This window comes from Polypterus senegalus, chromosome 6 (genome assembly GCF_016835505.1).
Source record: "Polypterus senegalus isolate Bchr_013 chromosome 6, ASM1683550v1, whole genome shotgun sequence".
Classification (NCBI taxonomy): Eukaryota; Metazoa; Chordata; class Cladistia; order Polypteriformes; family Polypteridae; genus Polypterus; species Polypterus senegalus.
This window is the reverse complement of record NC_053159.1, coordinates 13,601,317-13,620,494: the sequence shown is the minus strand read 5'-3', so window position 1 is coordinate 13,620,494 and position 19,178 is coordinate 13,601,317. Positions and strand designations below refer to the sequence as shown.

Here is a 19,178-nt window from a genome sequence, read left to right as displayed (position 1 = left end):
TTGGATTACTGTATAAAGGATACTGAGGTCGACATAGGGGGGCACTTTAAATCCAAAGGAGAGAGCAACCTTCGGCAGGTCCAGCGTGTTGACGCTATAAATCTGCTTCAAGGAGTGAGAATCGTACGCTCGGATATAAGATTTGTAGGCCTCTTGAGCAGACTTGTGCAGGTAGTAGTTTTTCTCAATCAGCTTTTCTAGCTAAAAAAAAGAAAAGAAAATTCATCCAAATATACACTTTAGCAGTTTGCTGTGCGTTAAACAAACAAAACGGGCAAACCTTGATATGCATTTTCAAAGAAACACAGATTACTGTAAATTATCTTTTTAAACCTTTTATCTTGTACAATTCCTCAGCAGCTACTCACTTCTTAAGCACAGCAAAATAAATTCTCTTTACTAAAATTTGAATGCAATTAGGAATCTGTGAAAATAAACTTGTGTCCAAGTGTAGCATTAACACTAGAATTACCAGAGCCTACGAAAAAACTTGTAATTCCGTCCCACCTTAAATCGCTTCTTAAAATCGTTCACAGCTCTCCACCAGCGTCTTTTGTCATCTAAATGTGCTGATAAAAATCAGGCTGCAAGCAGCCGGCTATTCCATCCCCCCACCGACTTCGAACGTGCACAAACTTCTCCCAGCTCATGCCTTGATTGATTATCTAGGAGTGAAGTGGAGTTTTAGAGTGGAAAGAATAGATCATTATTTGGAATACACGCATTTCACGTGTGTTCCGTTTCTACAGTAATCCGTGTAAACACATTTTTAAAACAGAAACGTTTTTCATATTGTAGTAGTAAATGACAAAATGTAAGCATAAACTATATAATGTATGAAGCCTGAAGTCCAAATATCAAACACTTTCACAAAAGGTACACATATAACAGAACAAGTATGCTTTTATTCAAAAATATAACTGCAGAAAAAAGCCACCTTAGCATGCCATATTGACACGTACGTACTGCAGCTGACACAGTAGCATAATGGTATCAGCCGCTTACTGGTATCCAAAAGCTCATGAGTTCGATCCCACATGGTTCAGTTTTGAGAAGTAAACTGCTCTTATTCTTACTATTTTAGAATAAAAACATGCATTTGATTTCAGTGTGTAACAGCCAGTAATTTATGATACTTGTAAAGGTTAGTTTTTTTTTATTCACTTTTCATTCTCAGTCTCAGTCGTGTTCAGGATCCTTCCCTACCCCCCATCTGAGAATGCTGTTTTCACATAAAGATGCGCTGTAGCTCTGCAGCGTACTTGTGACTGCATTCTCGTACCAATGCTTGCGAACTGAAGTGCCTCGTGCACTTTTCGTGGCATTACACTAATATTTTTTGAGCATGCCCATGTCGCTCAAACACAGGAACATATGTTGGTGTACAAGAATAAAAAACAAGTGCACTTTTATTCTAGACTATAAGTGAAGAAAAAATAAAGCAAGTTACAGTAGGCGGTTGATACGACAGCTTGCGTGGTGCAATGCTAAGAACTGCTGATTTCCGATCCGTGCTATATAAAATCATCACATTCAAATATTAACAATTTCCACACACCCTTCCTACATTCACGACATGTGTACTTGTTGCAGTGTACACATCTCTCTGGGCTATGGTTCCTATTACACTGAATGAGCACCTGACATTGTACTTTCTTCCCTATATAAATAACATTCGAGTATAGCGTCTCCAAATAAATCACATTTGAGTTATAGCGTCTTTATGTGAAAACAGCATTGTCAGATTGGGGGAATCGTGAACGCGACTGAGAGAATGGAACTGAATAAAAAAAAAAAAGACTGAAATCAAATGTATGTTTTTATTCTAAAATAGTTAAGTACATGCAATATTATTTGAAAGCGAACAGCGTCAGATTGGGTTTGAATACACGCTGACGCTGAACTCCTGTCTATCTACATAGTAATAACAGTAATTTTATTATTATATAGGAGCTTCCCTGTCTGCCTATCATATAGTGCCTTTCCTTCCTACCTATCTATATATCTATCCCCTTAGCTGTTTTTTATATATCTATTATACAGTGCCTTCCCTGTTTATTTATATATCTAGTGCCTTCTCTGCCTGTTTGTCTGTCTGATTGCATATAGCGCTGAACTTACTGCTCTGTACTTTTCTGTCCTCTGCATGTCCTGCACAAAAGAAACAGCACCATACAGCAACATGTGCGAACTGGCAAGATCGGGGAAAAAACACGCGGTCACTGATTACAAACCGCAAGATGAATGAAAGAGACAATATATGTAAAAACATCACAGCACTAATGCAATATTATTTGAAAGCGAACAGCGTCAGATCGGGTTTGAATATGCGCCCAATCTGACGCTGTTCGTTTTCAAATAATATTGCATGTACTTAACTATTTTAGAATAAAAACATACATTTGATTTCAGTCTTTTTTTTATTCAGTTCCATTCTCTCAGTCGCGTTCACGATCCCCCCCCAATCTGACAATGCTGTTTTCACATAAAGACGCACTATAACTCAAATGTGATTTATTTGGAGACGCGCTATACTCGAATGTTATTTATATAGGGAAGAAAGTACAATGTCAGGTGCTCATTCAGTGTAATAGGAACCATAGCCCAGAGAGATGTCAACACTGCAACAAGTACACATGTCGTGAATGTAGGAAGGGTGTGTGGAAATTGTTAATATTTGAATGTGATGATTTTATATAGCACGGATCGGAAATCAGCAGTTCTTAGCATTGCACCACGCAAGCTGTCGTATCAACCGTATCTTCACTTATAGTCTAGAATAAAAGTGCACTTCTTTTTTATTCTTGTACACCAACATATGTTCCTGTGTTTGAGCGACACGGTCATGCTAAAAAAAATAGACGTGTAATGCCACGAAAAGTGCACGCAGGCACTTCAGTTCGCAAGGATTGGTACGAGAATGCAGTCACAAGTACGCTGCAGAGCTACGCGCATCTTTATGTGAAAACAGCATTCTCAGATGGGGGATAGGGAAGGATCCTGAACACGACTGAGACTGAGAATGAAAAGTGAATAAAAAAACTAACCTTTACAAGTATCATAAATTACTGGCTGTTACACACTGAAATCAAATGCATGTTTTTATTCTAAAATAGTAAGAATAAGAGCAGTTTACTTCTCAAAACTGAACCATGTGGGATCGAACTCATGAGCTTTTGGATACCAGTAAGCGGCTGATACCATTATGCTACTGTGTCAGCTGCAGTACGTACGTGTCAATATGGCATACTTGTTCTGTTATATGTGTACCTTTTGTGAAAGTGTTTGATATTTGGACTTTAGGCTTCATACATTATATAGTTTATGCTTACATTTTGTCATTTACTACTACAATATGAAAAACGTTTCTGTTTTAAAAATGTGTTTACACGGATTACTGTAGAAACGGAACACACGTGAAATGCGTGTATTCCAAATAATAATCTATTCTTTCCACTCTAAAACTCCACTTCACTCCTAAATAATCAATCAAGGCATGAGCTGGGAGAAGTTTGTGCACGTTCTAAGTCGGTGGGGGGATGGAATAGCCGGCTGCTTGCAGCCTGATTTTTATCAGCACATTTAGATGACAAAAGACGCTGGTGGAGAGCTGTGAACGATTTTAAGAAGCGATTTAAGGTGGGACGGAATTACGAGTTTTTTCGTAGGCTCTGGTAATTCTAGTGTTAAAGAAGTTAACAATGCTGGGCGATGACGAACGGACGAAGTGCCTATAAATAAGCATTCACCCCTCTGGTCTTTGTCACGTCTTATCGTTTTGCAGCACTAAAATCACAGATTTTTGTCACACCAATCGACCGAGTGACAGAGACACACTAATGTCAAAATGAAAGCACATCTATCTGTACAGATGACTACAATTATTAAACACAGTGAGTGAGTGAGTGCCTGCCTGAGGGTTCAAGTCTCTCTTTAGCAGACATGACAGTCTCGTCTCTGTGCTCTGTCATTTTTCCTCCTCCTTTCTTAACACACTGAATAATATTCATTAATTTCACACGATTTCTTATATAATGTTAATTAAAAATCATGTAAGAAAGCACAACTGGTAAATTCTGTTACAGAAACACCAACATGAGAACAAACAAAAACGTGTGCTGATTAAATACAAGAATAAGTAACACCTCACAACCTTAGGAAATGTGCACTACTCCAGTTGGGCCTACAGCAATATTTAATAACACATCTTTTTAAAAAGTGCATTTAAACAGAGTCATTTTTTGCTGTATTTCAAAAACAGAAAATGTATGGAACTAACCTGAGACTGAATATCAGAAATTTTGCTCCAGGAAAATTCAAATTCATTGAGAGGCACCTAAAATATTTAAAAAGTGCATAAGTAACAGGAAAACATGCAGGCGTACAGAACCGTCAGTACAGGGGGTTTATTTTTCACCTTGGCTTGTTTTAGATACCGAAGAAATCCCAGTTCCTCAGGCCTCAAAATGAGAAGTGCGTGGCCTCTCCCTTCAACTCCTCTGGCCGTCCGACCCACACGATGAATGTACTCCTGTGACACAAAGGCAAGAAGAGTCAGTCTCCGCTGCAGCAGAGTCAAACTGTAAGAAATAGTGATGTGTCGTTTGCGAACGAGCTGGCTCTAAGAGCCGATGCTTTGAAGCGAACGAGAGGAGCCGGTGCACATCGAGAAGAGCCGGAGCTTCGGCCGCTCCTGCTCAGCTCTGCTGAAAATCCATTCAGCAGGGGCGGGACTATATTTATATGGGCACACAGAACATTGGCTCATAATGCCGGCTTTGTTCACGAACGACACATCGGAATAGGATCGTACCATTATATGAAGGAAGGAAGGGGGACAGACACTCCGAAGACAGCGAGTGTTGGTACAGGCCAGGTACACAGAGCAACACTGTCGCTCTGTGTACCTGTTGCTGCGACAGACGAGGAGCCAGATTTAAATGCAAGCGCATCGTGAAGAAATGAGTGACAGCCGAAAAAGAAGCAGCATCTGTCTGCATTTCAGTGATACCGGGAACTGCAAAGCTAAGTGCAGAATTTGTAATATGAAAATATCGATTAGAGCAGTGTCAACAACAAACCTGCACAGACATAAGAACCTCCCACCCATCCGTGCAACTGGAGGAGAGCGTGCCCTCTCTCCTGCCATCCACTGACCCTGGAAAAGAGCCAAGTACTGCTGCTGCAGTGCTGGTAGGAAGACTTTGCATTGTCGCTACATCGCTCCCCTCAGAAATAGTCTTCTTAAAAACAGGACAAATAATCACGGAGAGGAGAAATTACATCAGGCCATCTAAGCTGAGGCATCTGGCATTTCTGAATGCCAACCTGGCCTAAAAACTTTTATTCAAAGAGTCATAGTGTTGTATTGTTGCTGAGTTTGGCCTTTATTTAATTTGTTTACTGTGGTTTTGTGTTAAGTTGTTAATTTTAAAGCTTTTATTAAAATGTTAAACAATAGTAACTGTATTTTTTGTAATGAAAAAATGCATAAAAATACGTAATGTCTGAAAACAATAAATAAGAAATTTCTTATACACAAACCATAATTGCTTAATTAGGCTAAAATATAAGCATCCAAGTGATACTAAACGAAGAGCCGGCTCTTTAAAGGGAGCCGATCCAAAAGAGCCGAAGCTTTGAAAAGAGCCGGAGTTCCCATCACTAGTAAGAAACGCTACATTTTAAAACATTACTGAAACACAGTACACAGTCGTGTCTAGAAAATTCTGGGATGTATAGGGTGGTCCTCATCTAATTATGCAATTTGCATTACGCTATAACTTAAGTTTATTACATAGAAAAATCACCCGAAAAATCCCAGACCATTGAGAAGTGTGCGAACTGACGACATGAAGAATCGTCTTCGCGCTGAACTGGAATCGTCCCCCCATAAATCAAAGTCATCCAGACGATCTGGATCTGCATAATTAGATCTGGACCACCCTGTATTTAGCATCAAAGAAATATGAAACAATTTCCTACTGGATTTATTTAAAATGACAGCAGCTGTGGTTTAGTTGACACAATCCTCCACAACGTATAATTTAGGGAAAAAGTGCAAATGTGTTGTATAAATAATATTTTAGGCCGGCCTGTCCGGTGCACTGGTTAAGGACCTGAAGCCCTAAACCACTGGGCCGACAGTTCAATCCCGGCCACTTACATAGTGTGACCCTGAGCGAGTTAATAATTTTTATAGTTTAAAAGAACCGGCATCCATTATAGGCAATATAAAAGCCATGTCTCATTTTACAGATCAGCAAGGCACACAATATCACTTCACAGACAGCAGAGGAGAGAAAAAAAATGATTCAGTATGAAGTCATCACTCCAGATATTAAAAGTGAGTTGTTTAACCTGTTGAAGTGCGAATGTCAAATGTGAATTCCTGAGTTGACACCAGTGGTTCCTAAACTCAGGTTTTTGATCCAACCAACTTCTGTTTTTAATTCGACTCCTAGCCTAATTACCGTATATGCTCACGTATAAGTTGGGTCTTGAAACTCGAAAAAAAATCGATCATAAAATCATACCCCAACTTGTACGCCTGCATTTGTTGCAGCAGCACAGTTACCAATTACTTTTGCTACTTCAATGATGTTTTAATTTCAAACCAGCTTCATATTTTCTTCTGATCGAATGCTCCATTGTAGATAAGGGAGGCTCTTACGATGAAGGTGTATGAGGGTGTGAGGTACACAAAAAACACAAATCAATGCAAACGTTGCTTCGGAATCATTTGGGTATTACCGTGTGGGCACGTAGGCACCATTGAGAGAGACAGAGGTTAGGAGCACACACTGATAAAGCACACGGTCGCTCCCATGTAGAAAAAAAAAGGCTGTGTGCTCTGTGGCTCCTCTCTCAGGTGGGCGTTAGCATATCATAATCTACTGGACCAATGGCGCAAGTTTTCCACATTCGACTTATACAACCGATATTATAAAATACTAGAAATTATGCGGTAAAATCAAGTCCCGACTTATCCGCGAGTATGTACGGTAAGCAAGCCTTTATTACCCAGTTTCTGTGTTTTGGGGTTAATGAAGAAATTACAAAAGTTAGTGTGCTAATACAATTTAATAAAAGTTAAGCGGTTACATGTGAATAATCTTTTTTTTTTTTTACTTTTTATTTATGTTCATCTTGATTTCCATTCTGCTTTTCCATTATTGACTAATGGGCCAGTCATTAATGTTGTTCGCCGAGGTGTCTGTCTGCTTGTTGTTAATTGTCATTATTAAGATACAACGAAGGGGCAGAGTACACAGAATAAGGGGAGAAAATAATAGGAGAGCAACAAAAAACAATTAAGCATTTGAAGATCTAGCAAAACATAGAAATATTGCTAAATGTCTTATAATGTAAAATTCATACTGCTGTGCTTTTCTTAGCACTGAGTAAAAGAAGAGAGAGAAAAAAACAGCTAACTTGATGAGATCAATTATTTTCAATGATTTATCACTGTTTGTTAATCTGGTTGGAACAAAAACCTGCAGCCACATGGGGTCCCCAGGACCAAGTTTAGGAACCACTGGTCTACACTGTTCAAGCAGAATTTTAACTAAAGCAAGAAATCCTTTTTCCAATCGTGTCATGATAGGTGGCTTGAAATTCATTGTGCTGGGTAAGGTAAATGGTGTGGGCCAGCACTGCCATCCAAGTTACGACGACATACTGCTCATCAAGCATAAAGTTACCCCTAGCAGTGCTGATGGCACAATGGGGAGTAGTAATGTGATCCCTCAGCTGTCTGATGAAAACTCCAGTCCTAAACGTGTGACTGACAGCTTCAAAGCCGGTGCCTGAATAACATCTTTCACAATTAAGGTTTTAAACTTCCATACATTTTGGATCATTTGAGTTGTGAAAGATGTGTGCGAGTGGAGTCTGACCATGTTTTGCACCTATTGATGCAGAGTGTCCAGGTGCTCCCTGCATGGAGTTTGAATGTTCTCCATGTATCGGCAGGGGTTTCCTCTGGAGGGTATGGTTTTCTCCCATAGCACAAAGACACACCAGTTAAGTGAACTGGACTTTCTAAATGAGCTCCAGTGTATGTATGCCATCTGAATCAAACTGATTATCCATGGCAAGAGCAGAAACCTTCAGTTTGGAAAAGGAACCCACCAGACCGAAGATGACTGGGCCAATTTGCCAGTTGAGAGCAGCAGAATTGCAGTTTCTGCCTCAAAGAGGTGTGGTACAAAATATTACGTTGGGGCTCCCAATATTTCTGTCCATGCTATTTTAATTCCTAAAACAAGTTCTTTCTTAAATCAAAAGCCAAGTGTCTGCTCTATTGAATAAAGAATGGTGGATCTTTTTCAGAGAGAGGGAGGGATACCAGTTCTCAAATTTACCCAATACAGTCCAGGATACTGTGGAGTGACTGGCTACAGTCTATCCCAGCAGCATTAACCCTGGCCTGGGTCTCCAAGTTGCACTCACATCCACAATGGTCCAATTTTGATTTGCCAGTTAACCTAACCATGCATATCTTTCTCATCTGACAAAGTTGGTGGGACACACACAAATATGGAGAGAATGTACAAAATTCTTTAGACAATGCCCAGATGCAGGAGTCCATGAGTCAGAAGGACTGGGTAATCGGGGGCATCTTAATGTGACTTGTAGGCTCCAAACAGAAAAAAAGAGGAAAAAGGAAGCTTTTAATGCATTTCACCTTTGGATCATCAGGAGGATCATACTGAACAATCCAGTCCACTTCAGGGATGTCAAGACCTCTGGCAGCAACATCTGTGCAGAGCAAGATTCCGGTTTCTGCATTGCAAAACTGGAAAAAAGTGGTGGTTCTCTTGGTTTGTTTCTGCTTTCCCTAAAAAGAATAATTTGAGAGACGTTTAGCAGCAATACAATGCAAGACATTTTACATATTCAGTTTAAACGGATCAGGTCCTATTTATCTGGTTAAATTAAGAACATTTAATTATGTGTTCACCTCTTAGATACCAGGCATTCCATGCAAACTCAAAAAAAAACACAACGGAAAAGAATTTCAGCGCTGAGGTGGGTATCTAGCAACTCATCCTCTTTGTCAACACAGACCTAACAATACAAGCTTTGGCTAAACTCTGGCTGTATGTATACTAAAACGGACAAGCGAGACTTTGCCTCCTGAAAACTTTGGGCAATATTTTATGGATTTTGGCCTGCTTATCACAAAAATCACCTTCTGAATTTATGTACCATGTTGTATTTTAATGTAATCACCAATTTTATACAACTCCTCTCATAATTATACATATACAGGACAAACAAGTACAACTGAACATCTGTGGTGTTCTAAAAGCAGTGTCACCGCTACTACAAATGCAGCTCACCTATCCAAAGTAGCTTTTTTATGTATGATTGAGAAGGCCTTGCTAAAGACTCTCATTGCGTTAACTTCACCGCTAGGTAAGCAGAAGTGTGGCCCATAAACCCCTTGTCAACCCAACAAATATATTTTTGCCTCCCGTTCATATAAACTTTGGACTGATGAAAAATTTTGTTAAAGATTATCAACAAAGAAGTTGAAGTATTTTGATATTTGAGACAGATCTTTCCTCAAATAACCGATGCCAAGACTAATGTTGGTCCACAAATCGGACACATCAATGACAAGCGATTTGAAGATCTGCTGGTGGGGCTGGATACAAAATAAAGAAAAACCACATGGAAGGCATTCAAGAATGTTGTTGAGAACTTCCTGGGTAACCATAGAGCACCAAACTACATCCAGCTGGTTGAACACGTGCTCCAAGAATACAACAGCATGAAGTGCGACACATTACTAAAGATTTATTTTGTGCATCCACACAGAGTGCTAATCTTGGTGCAGTCAGAGACGAACATGGGGGAAAGGTTTCAGCAGGACACTGCAGTGATGGAAAAGCAGCGTAATCCACCAATACTGGCCAACTATTACTGGGCACTGAAAGTAGAAGCATCAAGTACAAATCTGCAACAAGAGACTTTTAGCTCAACTGAACTAATGCAATGTGTCAGCATCATTAAGCGATTTAATAAAAGCTCATTTCACGTTTCTTCAAATTACTACATGATAACGATCAATCTGAAATCATATTTCTGTTCTGCTTGATGCTGTCAATCACCAAAATATTTTCAGGTAGCAAAAATATTTTGGGGAAAAAAAAACAACCTGTTATACAAGGTGTCCCAAAAAGAATAATCAGAGTTTTAAAGAGCTGTAGCTAGGCGCCCATTCATCGGAGACTGCAGAGCAACCTAGCGGCATCTTGAGGTATTCATTTAATTAATTAGTTTAATTTCATATATAAAAAAAAAAGAATATCAGAGTTTCAAAGAGCTATATTTATTGAATTATACAAGCATATACAAAAACTGTTTTATTCACGTGTTTCCCGTGCAAAAAACGTTAATCTTGAGGGAGTCTCGTTCATCTTCAATAACTGCATGAGGGTTTTCTTCACCCCAAATTCGTACATTATGACGATTTACCTTCCCACTAATGTGAAACACGGCCTCATCACTGAAGATAATCAAAAATCTTCAATGGTCTCCAAATTTTGCTGGATGAAAGTTGAAAACTCAACTCGACGCGTCTTATCCCCTCGTCTAAGGGCCTGAACCAACTGCAGATACGATACGGTTTCATAACCGACCGGAGTCAGAGAATTCTCCATACATTTGACTTTGGTATCTCAAAACTCATGACCTGCTCGTCGAAACTGATTTCGATGCGCTCCAAGTGAACGCAGTATGCACTCGGGCGACATTCTCAGCAGAGGAGGAAGTTAAAGGTCGCCCGATGCTTTTTACCTTTGCAGATACACCCAGTATCCCGAAATTGCTGATACCATCGACGAATGTTATTGTCATTCGGAGAGTCAGTTCCATATTTCTGACGAAAAGCTTGCTGCACAGTAACAACCGATTGAGTTCTGGCAAATTTGCAAACGCAAAAAGCTATTTGTTGTGGCACAGCCATAACTACAAACGTAACTAATCGAAACAACACACTGTTAGCTTTTTGATAAGCACTAGCAACATCTACCAGCAACACAATGAAACTAGATTAATTCCTCAAGACACCACTAGGTTGCTCTGCAGTCTCCAATGAATGGGCGCCAAGCTACAGCTCTTTAAAACTCTGATATTCTTTTTGGAACACCCTGTATAATGTTACTAAAGCAACTGGCTACCAGTCCTGCCCAGATGTTCCCTCCCTTTGGACTGCTCACACTTATAATGGCCAGAGTAGTACAAGTGTACGTATGGGGTTTTGTGGTGGAGTCCATAAGTTTTGCAATATTCATGCATGGACAGTCATAGGCATGCAAAAAAATGTGCAAGCTCTCTTCACCTAACCAAGAAGAGAAGCAGGAACCAACTAAAGGACTTCAGTATGGGGTCACTAGATAAACACTGATGTACAGCAGTTGATAAAAGTGGGAGAACCCCATCCGAAACGTTTTAGGAAGCTTATTGCCTATCAAACATAACAGCATAAAATGTCACTTCTACACAAATTCTTCTTTCCTTCATATACACTACACAGAAATATTTACATCTGATCCTCTGGGTATCTGACTTGAGATGAAAACTATACTTACGTGAATTGCCATGACAGGAAGATCTATGTAGTTTAAAAGCTCATAATGATACTTCACTGACATGCAGGAAGAAAAAAACACCATCAGCTTCTTCTTCCGGTTCTTCTTCAAAAAGGTAAAAAGCAACAGGAACCTTTTTTCGGACGGACACACTACATAACCCTAACAATGAGCAAAAACAAATAGCATTATACAATACATGCTGTGATGTTCTCTGTCATTTGAATAATACATTAAAAAAATAACTGACATATCAATAACAGCAACTGTTTACATGTATATAGTGTGTTTCTCACTACTCAATAGTGTTTTACACAGTGAGTGAGGAGGCAATTCAACCACCATTAATGTATGCATCCACCTGGATGATGCAACTCCAGCCATTTTTGCACTACTGTACTCACCACGCACATGCGCTATTATTAGGTGATGAAGTGGTGAGAGAAATAGCCATTTGGTTTGGACATGTGCAGAGGAGAGATGCCGAGTATATTGGGAAAAGGATGTTAAAGATAGAGCTGCCAGAAAAGACGAAGGCCTAAGAGGAGGTTTATGGATGTGGTGAGAGAGGCCATGCAAGTGATGGGTGTGACAGAACAAGGAGATATGGGACTACTTGATCCGCTGTGGCAGCCCCTAATGGGAGCAGCCGAAAGAAAAAGAGGAGACGGGGAGGATTAGGAGGCCAGAATAACCACACCGTGATGGTCAATTTAGCCTGGACATCAGGGTACACCCTACTCTTTACTAAAAGAGTCAAGACCTCAGTTTTATTCCATTACTGCACAGGGGTACTGAGATCCACATTCAGAACACGAGGTAAGGCAGACTCCTCTGGCCTCGCCAACACCTCTTCCAGCAGTAACCCAAACTTTCCCTGGTTGGTCTCCCATCCAAGTACTTGCCGGGCCTGAACATGCTTAGCTTCAGGGGGATGACTTGTTCTGAAGCACATGTGGTATGGCTGCTGGCAATGACTCGAGACAAAAAAATAGAAATGTACGTACAAGTCTAGTACAGTAAAATACAAAACAGCACTAAACAAGTTAACTGACCTGTTCTAGACCCTCAACAGTTGCAGTCTCTTTATGATCATCCACGCCAACATACAGTGGCTCCTTCTTCAGGGATATTCTGGCCAGATCCTCAACTTTACGTGTTTGCGTTGCAGAAAAAAGCATAGTCTGCCTCTTTTCTAAAGAAATTGAAATGACAATTTTAGAATAGTATATTAACTGAATATGGTTGGTTAAATTGAACTCCACTGACTCTACGCAAAAACAGAATACATTTTAGTAAGCAACAAACATTAAACACAAGCAACAGAAACCGCTGTGCAAACCACAAGCAAGACACTGAAATGCACATTCAAAAAAATAAAGAGCGGCCAAGGCCAAGTCAGATTTGAAATACCAGTTATGCTTTTCAAACACACACGCACACAAGAAGTTCTCAAAGATGAATTTACATTTATTCCAATCTATATTCAAAATGTGGCGTGGCCATCAGGATTATGCAGTGATTAGTGCCACGTCTTCACATACACAGAATCCAGAGTTCAAAGTTCAATTCCTGACCTTGGTCTGCAGATTCACAAAGTACTCAGATCCCTTTCAATGTTTTTTTTTTTTTTCTCATTTTGTAATATTGCAGCCTTGAGGCTAAAAATCACTGACATTCAGGTTTCCCACACATCAAACAACACTCAATTTCCGAAAAATTACAAATCAAAAAACAGGTTTTTAGAAATGTTTGCAAATTTATTAAAAAAAAATTAAAATGTCACATTGGCACAAGTCATCAGACCCTTTGCTATAACACTTGAAATCTGGCTCTGGAGCAACCCATTCTATTCAGCAACACTGAGATGTTTCTACACCTTCTTTGGGGTCCACCTCTGGCCAGTTCAAGTGATTGGATATGTTTAGGAAAAGCACAGAGCTTTCTATGAAAGGTCCTACAGTTGAGCAAAAACAGAGGTTAAAGGAATTTCCTGTAGACCTTACAGACAGGTTAGTGTCAAGGCAACGATCTGGGGAAAAATACCAAAAAAAAAAAAAAAATTCCCTGTAGCACTGAAGGTTCCCAAGAATACTGTGGACTCCATAATTCTTAAATGGAACATGTCTGAAACAACCACAACTCTTCCTAGTGCTGGCCGTGGAGACAAACTGAGCAATTGTGGGAGAAGGGTCATGGTAAGAGAGGTGACCAAAAAAAAAATTGATGGCTAATCTGCTGAGCTCTTAGTGAACTTGGGAGGTTATGATAGAAAATTCCAGAAAAACAACCTCCACCGCAACACCCCATTGATCTGGGTACTATGTACAGTGGCCAGACAGACAGAGGCCTCTCCTCAGTTTGCAAAATGGCACCTAAAAAACTGTGAAGACTATGAAAAACAAGATTCTCTGGTCTGATGAAACCAAGATTAGTGTCACATCTGGAGAAAACCAGACACCATTTGTCACCTGTTCAACTTCATTCAAGTTGTGAAGAATGGAGGTGGCGGCATCACGTTCTGGGTCTGATTTTCAGAAGCAGGGACTGGGAAACTAGACAAGGTAGAGAGAAAGCTGAAAGGAGCAAACTACAGAGATATCTCTCTATTATAATTTTTAAAATCCTGGGACGAGACGCAACTTTTTCAGAGAGATTCTTTCATGTCACGCGAGACGAGACTTTGTGCCAAGGGATTTAACCATGCCCGGGGCCGGAAATAAAAAGACAGAGTAGAAGACAAAGTAAAACATTGTAAAGAGGTTCAAAAACGTGCAGAGCAGGTTAGAAATAATGGAAGTACGAAAATTCAAAAGTCTCCAAAAAATGATAGTAAAGATCGTACAAGCACAAACAGAAATTATTACTCGGTGAAAGAACAGAACAGCGAAAAGGGATCAAATATATTGTTCGGATTTAATCTAAGTCAGGGAGTTGTAAATCATCTAATTCGTGTTGCCATCAGAGAAAAGTATGGTTGGGGGAGGTATTGGCCGGGGGGCGTTCTTGAGCGAAGCTTTTCAGAACACTGTCTGGACCTCAGATTGGGCCAAAAGACCAACTTCCAGTAGGGACTAAGCAAAGACAACACAGACGTGGCTCAGGGACAACTCTGTTAATGTCCTTCAGTGGCCCATCCAGAGCCTGGACTCGAACATGCCAGAAGAGACCTGAAAATAGCTGTCCACCAATGGTCTTCCTCCAACTTCTGAAGATCTGAAGAGAAGAACGGCAGAAAACCTGCAAATCCAGTTGTGTGAAGCTTCTTGTGTCAGACCCCAGAAGACTCCAGACTGGCAGGGTCTGAATATTTGTGCCAATGGAATATTTTTTTTTTCACATTTATTAAAAATAAAAAACTGATTCAATCCTGTTTTAGTTTGTGATTTTGGGGTATTGAGTGTTGCTTGAAGTGGGAGAAAATTAAATTATTTTAAAAGTTTGGTATTTTTTAAGTCAAAACTTATTTCTTCGCAAACATGATATACACCATATATGTGTGTTTGCCATGCAAAACTGTGCTCTAAAGTTAAGTGTTTTCTATAAATTTTTTAAAATCTATAATCCGACCTTGTACCTCTTAATGCAGCCCATGGGGCACAGAGTGCCCCGTAAAAGCCTTTAAAGCTTATCAAATATGTCAACTTTAAAGCCAAGAAAGTTGTCAATCGTCTTGAGATTACATACACATTCTAAAATAGCTTATGTGTCATTGTTAAACCAAAAAAAAAAACACCATTTTAAAAGATAATCAGTTGTCTGCACTACATAAGCACTTTTCTTCTTTTACCCAACTCCAACTCCCTCTCCTCCTGCCCCTGCCATGGGTGCACCGTTCCCCATAGGTTACATTATAAAATGCCATGACTGATAATGTATTTTTTTTTTTTAAATCATAGATACCATTTCACTTTAGAACCCAGTGTAACATACGTAAATATACCCTTTTTTAAGAAATAACATTGACTTGAAAAATAATTTTTTCCTTAAGACTGGAAGAGGTGAAAAACATTGACTTGAAAAATAATTTTTTCCTTAAGACTGGAAGAGGTGAAAAGTGAAGAAGCCAGAATACTTTCTGAATTCACTAAGCTCTGCCTTTCCAAAACACTGGTGCACTGTTCAGGGATGATCGCCTGCCTTGTGTCCAATGCTGCAACACTCAACGTTCCCCCAACTCACGGGAGTAAGCAAATAATATTCCACAACAGAAAACAGAAGCTGAAATATCTTACTTGGTAAAAGTTTGATAATCTGTTTCAGTTCTTCTTCGAATCCAACCTCCAGAATACGGTCTGCTTCATCAATGATTAGACATTGTAAGTTTTTGTACATAAACCCAGAAGTGTTCTAAATAAAGAAATACAAACATTTATTATTAGTAGCCATGGGACAAACCCCCCACCCCCCCCCAAATTATTTTAATGTAACTTCAAAGCCAGATGTGATGAATAAAGTACAGATCTATAATAAAAACCAACGACTTGAAGGCCACGCAATTCCTGTGAATAAATTAGAACAGGCCATTCAGTCCAACAAGCTTCTTTATCCTATTTACCTAATTTCTCCTAAATATATGAGTCAACTTTTGAAGTGCCCTCCTCATTTCTACTCTTTATCACACTACTTGGCAACTGACTTCATGTCTCGATGGCTCACCGTGTGCACAAAAAAGACATTCTGTTTTGTTTTCTTTTATGTGAAATTTTTCTCTCAAACATAATGACTTGTTTAAACGTAACAGCTGTCATTAACCATACTGATTCCCTTCAAAATTTCAAACACTTCTAATCCTGTCGCCTCTTTTTTTAAACTGATAAAACTCTTTCAATCTTTCCTCATACCTCACAGTTCTAAATCAGCCTAGTTGCTATTCTCTGGACTTTCTCCAAGTCCAAGACCAATACCAAACTCCAGACTCCCCGATAATTATGTAGTACTTGTTTCTTGCCACACCTTATTCTGTATGACACACAGTAACAAATGAACACAGTGCAAATCTTTTAAAATAGCCTACAGTTTACTAAGCAGCAATTTCAATTTCATCTTTACCTGTTCACTTTCCAATTAAAAGTGTAAGTTGCTGCATTTTACATGAGCTCTCTGCCCAAACTCAAGTGGTGTTGGTTTATGTGATCGTCTTTTTTACTGAACAAGTCATTTTTTAAATGAATATTGACCACTTTTGATCGGCGGCCAATCAACTGAAGCATCCTTACTCTCTGGTCATTTGATTTTATTGCTTCCTAACAGAATTACAGGTTTTAGCGAAACATGATCTCCCTGCCTAAGCTAACGCTGTTTGCTAATACACCTATTGATGACAAATGGTGCTCTACCTCCTCCTTAACTAATGCATGTATTAATTTACTCATGGTGCATGTTAAACTTTCCGGCCTATAGTTACTTGGATCATCTCCATATTGACTGTTCTTTTACTACTAAAATACTGAAGATAACCTCTTTGGGTCATTTTTCACTGTTTCTGCCTTTTAACTTTCATGGTATCCTTTTTAACAATTGCTCTTAAAAGCCTTATGGTCACTTCTGGAACTATCTGTCCTGTACACCTTATACAGCAGTTTTTTTCCCCCTCGTTCGTCTTATGGCCATCACTTAGGATTTAAAATTTCTAAGATGCAGCAAGGTTTTCAGGTTGCCAATAACATATTCCTGTAAATGGGTTAGTTGCAGGCCAATTTCTTCCTAATTAGAAATCAATGCTCAATTACAAATGTAGCTCTACAAATCTTTTATCATCATTACAATTACCACTAACAGCATCTTAAATCTTTGGACTTGTAGCACATTTTAATCTTGTTAGCTTTATAAATAGAAGAGTACCTGCACCAAAAGTCTGAAATTCAAAATTAAAAGTATTCAAAACTTCAGAAGACATCTAAAATGTATCACTTTACAAATATTTAATCAGAAATATAATAAAACATAAAAAAGTTGATGTTTGAAAACACTAAATAAAATAACCCGTCGATTGATTTCCTTTCAATATTCTGTTGCCATTTTCTGTAATTTAAACTGATTGCATTACCAAGTCCCTCATCGATGTGAGAGATCAGCAAAGGCCATCTGGTCTGGTACAAACCAACATAAGAGCTACTGTGGCACAAACCGCAGATAATTTTAATGATGGTTATGAGAGTAAATTGTCATGACACACAATGCAGTTATCCCTGCTGCTTATGTGACTGCATAGCCGCAGGCCATTCAGAGTAAATCATGCCCCTTATGCCCTAACCACTGTCAAAAATGCATACAATGGCAATGTAAGTGTCAGAAGTGGGCCTTGAATCAAAGGACCTTCATTCTTTTGTATATGGTGCACAGCCAAGTATGCATGCATCACTTATCTGGTAAAAGATAGTACCAGGATACACGGTGGGAAGAAGATAAGCCAACAGAGGGAGTGCAATGCTTTGGGCCATGTTCTGCTGGGAGACTCTGGATTACGGGCATTCATGTGGACGTTAATTTGACACACATCACCTGCCTAAATATTAAATGCACACCAGATGCACCCTTTCATGGAAACAGTATTCCACAATGGAAGTGGCATCTTTAAGCAGGATAATCCACCCTGCCTCACTCCATAAATTGTTTGAAGAACATGATCAAGAGTTCAAAGGTTTCGCTCTGGCTTCCAATTCCCCAGATCTTAGTTCAATCGAGCATTTGTGGAATCTGCTGGCATAACAAGTCCAATCTGTGGCAGCTCCATCTAGAAACTTACAGGAGTTAGAGGATCTGCTGCTAACATCCTGGTGCCAGATAATACAGGTCACCCTTAGAAATCTTCTAACATCCAAGCTTCGGGGTGGGCGTCAATGCTGTTTTGGTGGCACATGGAGGAGTAACAGCGTAGTAGGTAGGTGTTCATGATATTTTGGCTCATTCATACTATCAGAACTGTGTTATCCATTAAATGAGAAAAATTAAATAGCTTGAAGAATGCAAGCTTCAATTACTACCAAGAAATTCATATTTTATATAAATTATAAAAATAATTCAAAATTGAATCCAGTGTAATCAGACAAAATTCTTCTGGTATGAATTATGAAAAAAACTTTATTACCTGTATGCTAAAAATTACTATAAAACCTGAAAACAAAATTACATATATGACAAAACATGCAAATGGAAACGGAAAATATGGTTTTCTATCAGCGTATAATTGTCTTGAAGGTAATGTCCGAGGATCGACTCGTAAGTAAACTGTGTGTAATAACAGAGTGCATCCTTTTAAGAATACGAATTAGAGTGCTAGGTGATGTCCAAATCAATGCAAACAATGACACAGTTGTCACTAAGGAACAATTTTTTCTTGTCAGACCATATTGCTTATTTTGCAATTACTGATACCAGAAAAATAAACTTTGTCCTAGTACTGTACTATAAGCTGCACTGTCATAAAAGCAAAGAAAATGCACTGCACTTTTTTAATCTACATTATGTGACAAAACAATCTGCATGGATTTTTGTTTTATGAGAATTTTCCCAAACTGTTATAGGATACTTTCTGAATTAAAATGTTACTGAACAGGTAGTTAAAAGAAATAT

General features: G+C 39.0%; 1 protein-coding gene across 1 annotated transcript in view; it reads right to left on the bottom strand.

The window, feature by feature from the left end:
- Positions 1-19,178, bottom strand: part of ddx18 (DEAD (Asp-Glu-Ala-Asp) box polypeptide 18) — a 32,364-nt gene that overhangs the window by 1,524 nt on the left and 11,662 nt on the right. The window contains exons 7-13 of the mRNA XM_039755403.1: positions 15,839-15,953; positions 12,659-12,798; positions 11,604-11,765; positions 8,690-8,842; positions 4,418-4,531; positions 4,280-4,336; positions 24-201 (exon numbers count right to left, since the gene is read on the bottom strand). Of these exons, the coding sequence (XP_039611337.1) occupies positions 24-201; positions 4,280-4,336; positions 4,418-4,531; positions 8,690-8,842; positions 11,604-11,765; positions 12,659-12,798; positions 15,839-15,953 (919 nt within the window). The remainder of the gene's footprint in view (positions 1-23; positions 202-4,279; positions 4,337-4,417; positions 4,532-8,689; positions 8,843-11,603; positions 11,766-12,658; positions 12,799-15,838; positions 15,954-19,178) is intronic.